Raw genomic sequence first — 7715 nt, forward strand, 5'->3', positions numbered from 1 at the left:
AAAAATTTAAAAAATAAGCCCCTAATGTTCTCATATCCTAGAAACACCTCTGAGTTTATGGGGACATTTTCTGTTTCAGACTGGAGAACACTACACTAAAATACAGCCTATTTGTGTATTTAAAAAAAGAAAACAAACATTCTCCATGTCCATAAAATCTGTCTCCCATTCACTGTCTGTTGAGCAGCCCCAAACTTTATACAATTAATGATTGGCTACTGAAATAATAGTGGAATTCTTAATTTAGGTGGTTTTATCCTGTAAATGGTTCCCTTGCTGTTGTGGGCCAACAAAGCCCTGTGTTTTGTCATTACCTAAATAAACTTGTCTTGAATTAACAACCAAATCTAAATTTATCCATCTATTGCAACTCTGAATACAATCTTAAGGTTTAGAAACTACATTCAAGTAAATATAGCCAGTGAGAAGTTTGGCAGCATCGCCTGAGAGGAATTGTTGGCATTTCACAGATAAGCAGTGAAAAATTTGAGGCCTAGCAGAGCGTACTGTGTGCTGATACATTTTCAAAGCATGGTTACATCATTTCTTTAAATCACTAAGGATCTTGCATGTCCATCATAATTTACTAAGCTCTGAGCTTTTTATTTGGAGCATGTGATTAATGGAGACCGCATCACCACCACAATCTTTAACAACCCTGACCCACAGTAGATTGCCTGAATAATGAATTCTCAGCTGCTGCATGAGTTCATACAAGTGCAATAATCAGTTGTCACATAAGAGTCTTGAGTTTTGGGAAAAATAGAACTGAAGGAGTACAAGAATGGCTGTGTAATTTACTTAGTATTCATATGATACCACTCTTTTTGCTCCTTCATCCTGTATCATTAGTGTTTTCTGTACCATCAGGACTACATGGACGATTTAAAAAAGCTCTTTGAGTTTGTTCACAGTCTATATTATTTGTAACTCACTGCTGTCATCACTGAAACCACTCAAATCATACACTGTAAGCAACCAAACAAGCACAAAATTCCCAACCATGTTGCATCCAAACACACCTCTGAGTAAACAGGAAGTGTGCGGGGGTTGTACCAACGTAACGTATCTGGTACGTTATTTTGTAGCTGTAACTAAAAGATCCAAACTGACTAAATGAGTGATGAAATCACTATAACGGGTTATACTTTGCTTTTTATCGTAACTATTGCATGTCTCCATCATCTGCTCTTTTTCTGATCTGCATGATGACATTAGCTGATTTAGATGAGCAGTGAAATAACATAAAATTTATCTGCAACAATTTTGATTATTGTTTTAGTATTTTTAATGCAAAGAATCTTAAAAAAGGGGAGAATGTTTACTAGTTTTCTTTAATCTTCTATGATAGAAAATGAAATACATTTACATTTTGGACAGTTGTATGACTATTTTCTGACAATTTATTGGCCAAACGATTAGTCGATTAATCCTCCTTGTATTGGCAGATGAATGGATAATGAAAATAATACAGTTCTGAGCTGGTTCATTCAGTGTATGACCAATCCTGAGTGTTCTCATCTGTGGGTTAAAGAATTTTTTATATGTTAAACTAAGATTGTTGTCATTTTTACCACTACCCTGCATCTTTATATTTTGACAGAGTGGGGCCCCTTTGGAGACGTCCCAAATATGAGTGAGAAAATGATGATTCGATGGCCAACTTGTGCTCAGTGTGTCTTCTTTGTGCTGTTTCAGGATGTTGTGATGCAGGCAATGAATGAGAGCCTATCAGCATGTGCATTACCAGCTCTGCTTCCAAATGCTTATCGCATGGGCGGCCCTGTCAGCAGCCTGAGCTACAGCCTTCCACTCCAGGTCCTGCAGCCCAGGCGAGTAACCCGTTTTACCCGTTTCACAATACACATACATGCACACACACAAAACTTTCAGAGGAAGATTTCTAAATGAAAAGTGACAGAGTCTGTCATCTCAAAATTTATGCTACAGTTCTGTCAGAGCCAAACGCACACAAACACTAAAGATGGTGTCTTTCTTTCTCCTCTCCAGGCCCCACTTCTCTCTAGATGTGAAGACTCGGGCCCTTGAGGGCCTGCTGTTCTTTGCTGCTACCCGAGGAGGGCGCTCTCATCTTGCTTTATACATATCCAAAGGCAGGATCAGACTGTCAGTTGGCAAACAGAAGGAGATCTTCAACAGGGAGAAGTACAATGATGGAAAGTGGCACTCGGTCAGTGGACTCATATCATACTTTCAAATGAAACTCAACTCACGCACAATTTTAAAGCTGCAAATGCAGAATTACTCAATAACAGAACTAAGCTTTATCATTCTGTATGTGTACAATGAATCCTGCAGGTCATATTTAGTTTGGAGAGGAAGAAATTTCGACTGGTTGTAGATGGGATCAGGGCCCAGGATGGTCAGCTGACCAATGCTGAGCTGACATCCATGCAACAGTTTGTGTCACCGGTGTACCTGGGCAGTGCCCCCGAGTCGCTTCACAAAGAGCTGAAGGTAAAAATAAATGAATAAATAAAAAGAGCACTCAAACAGTTAATTTACAAATATCATTATATTCACTGTTTTATTATTATTATTATTATTTTGTTTTTTTTGTTTTGTTTTGTTTTTTTCACTTTTAGTTAAAGGCCCTTCCAAAGCAAAGTGTGTCCGGCTGTATACGCAATTTTAAAATGAATGGAGCAAAAATGTTAAATCCAACCACAAACCACGGTGCTGGCCCCTGTTTCGAGGGACCGACACAGAGAGGGGCTTATTTCTCAGGGAATGGAGCGCATGTCGTCATCAGTGAGTACATCTCTCTGACAATAATCTGATAACACTGCAAAAGCATTTCATCAAGATCTTTATCAGTTTTTGTATGCGATCTTGCAACAGCATCCACACAACCTGCTCACTATTCAAGTAATATCTTGAATAATAATCTAAACTTTAACAAGTTAAAAAATGTTGAGTTTGATCACCAAAATGGTTAATATCCTGAGATATAGGCTCACTGTTTAATTTTTTGAAAAATTTATTACACCCTTTTAAATCAAGAGGACTTTGTGACCCCCTGTGAAGCTATGGCGACCCCTAGTGGGGGTTGGGAACCCTTGGTTGGGAAACAGTGATATAGACATCTCTGAAAGCTGGAAATGCCAGTGGACATGATTCAGGTTTAACTTATTTTTTCCCCTCTAAAAAGGCAAGTATGTCTGAATAGAGGGATATAAGTGATCATATGTGAATTTTAAAGGCCTTTCCCACTGACTGATAAAGTTTTTAATTAGTACAGAAAATTAGCAAAAAATATTTTACAAGTATAGTAATTACTTCATACTAGTGGTATTCTGACAAGGTCTTTTTCTATTCTTAAATCTGATACTAATTAAATGTGTTTGACTGTGTTTGGAGGAAGAAAATAGAAATGAGAGTAACATAAAAAATGATGTTATAGCCAAAAAAAAACCCGTGATTACATTTTGATAATCAATAGAACCAATGTAATGGGTGTTTGAAGTGTTTATCGCTGGTATTGATTAACTTCCCCATTATGCTAGTAATGTACACAGGAAGACAAATTTTACATTTTCCATGTTCAATTTACCTGCTGCTTCCTTTCAAAGACACTTCCTAGGAAATTAGTGACGTTTCAGTTTCTTCAGAAAAACTATGAAACTCTATGTTTATTTCATGGTTTTCTGTTCACTGTTTTTAGCTTAATTTCTAAATTATAATATCTATAACAATGGCAATGATGACAACCACGATAATGTGTGTTTTTATGTATTTTAGATGACTCCTTTGTTGTGAGCTCCGGCTTTGAACTGCTGTTTAATATTCGCCCGCGGAACCTGAGTGGCCTCCTGCTGCATGTCGGTGATTTCAGCAGGAACCAGTATGGACCTGCTATGGGCCACTATCTCACTGTCTACATGCACAGAGGAGAGGTGAGGTCTCCGCCAGTTTAATGATGCCACATAAGCTCTTTTTTCTGCTCCTGACCCTTAAAATTAGTTTTTATAAAATAAAGACTCGGGTTAAGTGAGTCTGGATTAGAGAAACACATCTCTTAGTGTGTGTGTGCCTTTGTTTTGGGGACTTTTACATTACAGAACCGGTCCTATATTTAACCTAGATTTCAAAAAGGGGTCTTTTCTTAGAGTGTGTTGTCTGTACATGTGATTAAATGCTCTGTGTTTGTTCACATTTCCAGGTGGTGGCACAAGCGAACAATGGCAAAGGGGAATTCATGGTGTCTGTGAAGCCGAAAGCTTCTTTATGTGATGGAATGTTTCATAAAATTTCAGGTAAAATACACACAATCACCTCATGATAGTATTCAAGACAAACTGCTTTTCAAACCTATTAGGACTCTGATTTAAATCATATTTTGCATTACATCACTGTCCATGTGTCTTCTAGTAATCAAGAGGAAAAATGTCGTGCAACTGCATGTGGACACAGTAGACAGTTACAAGATTGGACCACCATCTTCCACTGCAACTCTGACCAAAGACTCTTTGTATGTGGGTGGCATTCCTGGTGAGTATTAATCTGTTAATCTGAGAGTTAATCTACTTAGTTTCATTTTAGTTAAAGGGTGAGTTGACCCCAAAATGAAGAAAACATATTTTTCCTCTTACCTGTAGTGCTAATCATCAGACTGGATCGGTTTGGTGTGAGTTGCAGAGTGTTGGAGATATCGGCCATAGAGATGTCTGCCACATCTCAAATATAATGGAGCCAAATGGCACTCGGCTTGGGGAGCTTGAAGCGCAAAAGAAAAATACATTTTTTAACAGCAATGTCTCTCTCCAGATATCATGACCTGGGTACTCAAGATAATTCACAAATCTGTTTCATTGCCGAACAATTTTCTTTCTACGAGAGATGTCCCGATAATGTTTTTTTCTTCTTTCTTTTTGCCTCCATCCCCATACTACTGCTCATTTATTAATGAGTATCTGTCAATAGCAGGTGCTGATTGGATACTCACTTCAGTAGGCTTATTTTTCAATAACATAAACACTTTCATACTGTACTGAACTACACCTGCCAACTGTGTCACCGGCTCACGGTTGCATTAGCATAAGCTGGCAGTAGATGCACGCTTCCTTCTGCGCTGTGATACAGTTGGCGAGTGTCGTTCAGTAGAAAGTAAACAGTTCAAACATGAAACTGCTCACAACAAGGTCTGTGGTTCATCTTGAGTAACTGGTCATGATTTCTGGAAAATGACATTACTGTTAAGTTTTTCAAATGTATTTTTTGGCGCTTTGAGCACCAGAAGCCCAGTGCAGTCCAGTCCCATTATATCGGAGAGAAGTCAGACATCTCTACAGGCGAGATCGCCAACACTCTGCAAGTCCCACCAAAACAATCTAGATAAACTGCACTACAGGTAAAAGGAAAAATATGTATTTTTGATGTTGGGCCAAACTGTCCCAACATATGACATGTTTACCACTTGTGTTGATCTACTGCAGAGATGTCAATGCGTCAGACGCTCCCCGTCACATCATCGTTTGTGGGATGCATCCAGGACATGAGGATCAACGGCGACTCAGTCTCATTCGACAGGCTGTCTGGCGTGTTCGGTCTGGTTAATCTCAAAGAGTGTCCAGGCTGAACATCTCACTGCGTCATCATGAATCAAACCTTGGGACCACGTCCGCCGCCAACCATGTGCAATCTGTTACCGAGACACAGAATGTGTTTGTGTGTAAGAATGTATATATTATGAGGTGTGTGTTTCAATGTGAGTGTGTGAGCGTCTGTGTGTAAAATGGAGATATGAGCAGCAGCTTACAGGTTCATAATATTTGCTGCTCGGTTAAACGTCTCTGTATTTATTTTTTTGTGATAAAATCAGCACCAATTTACATATGCTAACATTTGTGTTACAGTCTGATGTGTTGGTCCATTCATTTTCTGTCGACAATCAAATGCTAATGAATATGCTTGTGATTGGTCAGGGCTGCAATAGGAGCAACCCAGCACTTTAAGAAAACAAATGATGCCTTTTGTGATGGTGCTTTCATGATGATTTTTAATTTTTGTTTGTCAGAAAGTCTAGAATAATTACGTTTACACCCACGGTGCTCAAATCAGTGACATTTCAGAGGCTGCCTAGCTGTTTTATATTCAAAACCACATGCCAGCATGTAGAGCTCTGCATTTAACTGGTTTAATAGACGTGGTGTCTTCACACAGGCCATGAAATCACTTTTTTTTTCTCACACCGTTGTTCCATTTTCCATTTTGCATTCCTTTTTCATGCATGAGGACTTTCTTCATGGCTGTTTGTGGAGCATTGAGTTGAAAACATATAGATGCAATTATCTTCTAATAACACTCACAATTCATGTTTGGGACCATGTTGTCCATATAAAAGTTAAAGCTATATTACAAAATAACATGTTTTTGATGTATTTAAACTTCCCAGCAAGTGTTTACTTAGGGACTGTACTTTATTTATCAGGGGAGGGGGGTGTCTCGGATTTAATTTTTTTTTCTATTTTCAATCTTGACCCTCCCTGAAGCTACAAATTAGAATAGAGAAGAATTAAGTATTTGAACGCGGAAGCTAACCCCAGCCCCACAATGATGATGAACTGTCCCATAGCTGCTGTGTACTTTTGTGGAAAAATCTGTCATATAGAAAAAATATGCATGACGATTGATGATTTTTACATGCATTCCTGTCTTGTGACCACTGATTTGTAAGCCATTTTGTAATTACTGTTTTATTACTTTATAAATACGTCTCAGTGCCATAAGTAGGGCTTGAAAAATATCTTTCGACTCAGTTTGTTTTACATACTAAAACGTGCTTTTTTTTTTGCTGACATGCAGAAATAAGTGTTAAATTATAGATAAGATAAATATTATTTTCAATTTATTTAAATATGTCTAATATTTAATATTGGTATGAGGAAATAAGGATTAACATCTGCTGTGCTGGAATACATAATGCTGATTTATCTCAGTGTGCCTTCCTTTTGGGAGCTGTTCAGCTTGGACTACGACTAGTTAAGATTATGTTCAGTAAATACAACTCTAAGCAGGTTTTCATTTTTGTTCACACATCCTTTATTGCCCCTTAGGGAATTATAATGTTCATATAATTTAACTAAGAGCAGGACAGTTGTTACAGGGACACTGAAGTCACACCCTCAGTGTTCAGTGTGGGAATGTGGAGATTTTCAATAACCTGAGGAGACATTTACACCCATTTTTTGAAGCCCTATCCTTAGATTTGACTGCTTTCATTAAAAAAAAGGATGCAATCAAAGATTTATACTTTTGGGTGGCTAAGGCTTCGATGCAACATTTAGGCCATCATGTAGGGGGATAACTCCCCCCCCACAAAAAAAATCAACACTAACCAGCAACTATTTAGATTTTTAATATATTATACTTCTAAAATTACACCGGTGGCCCTCACAAGAAGTGATACAAAAAATTGGTTGAACCCTTACTGCAGCTGTTTGTCAAACTCTTCCCTCTCATCTCTTTGGCTGCATCTCAAACACAAACCACCACGCCCACTTCGGTGCTGCCTTCACGGACTTTGTGAAGTCGCGAGAGAAAGTTGCAGACTCCTGCAAATGAGTGCAATAATCCAGTGGTACAAACCATATCATGTCTGACCAAACAACGCGCTATACATTTTTTCGATTTAAAATCAAGTAGTCCGTTGACCTCTGACCTCCAGTTATCTGAATGGAAATAGGTTCTGCAGG

At 38.3% G+C, this 7715-nt stretch overlaps 1 protein-coding gene across 2 annotated transcripts in view; it reads left to right on the top strand.

Moving 5' to 3' along the window:
• LOC121950945 (laminin subunit alpha-3-like) overlaps window positions 1-6749 on the top strand; it is a 78712-nt gene extending 71963 nt beyond the window's left edge. For both annotated transcript variants that reach the window (XM_042497082.2, XM_088085539.1), the window contains 8 exons: window positions 1699-1832; window positions 2011-2191; window positions 2320-2478; window positions 2607-2772; window positions 3763-3917; window positions 4184-4277; window positions 4393-4512; window positions 5457-6749. In XM_042497082.2, the coding sequence (XP_042353016.2) occupies window positions 1699-1832; window positions 2011-2191; window positions 2320-2478; window positions 2607-2772; window positions 3763-3917; window positions 4184-4277; window positions 4393-4512; window positions 5457-5599 (1152 nt within the window). In that variant the 3' untranslated portion in view covers window positions 5600-6749. The remainder of the gene's footprint in view (window positions 1-1698; window positions 1833-2010; window positions 2192-2319; window positions 2479-2606; window positions 2773-3762; window positions 3918-4183; window positions 4278-4392; window positions 4513-5456) is intronic.
• Window positions 6750-7715: the final 966 nt, after the last annotated feature.

This window comes from Plectropomus leopardus, chromosome 12 (genome assembly GCF_026936395.1).
Source record: "Plectropomus leopardus strain MGB_pleo_1.0 chromosome 12, ASM2693639v1, whole genome shotgun sequence".
Lineage (NCBI taxonomy): Eukaryota > Metazoa > Chordata > Actinopteri > Perciformes > Serranidae > Plectropomus > Plectropomus leopardus.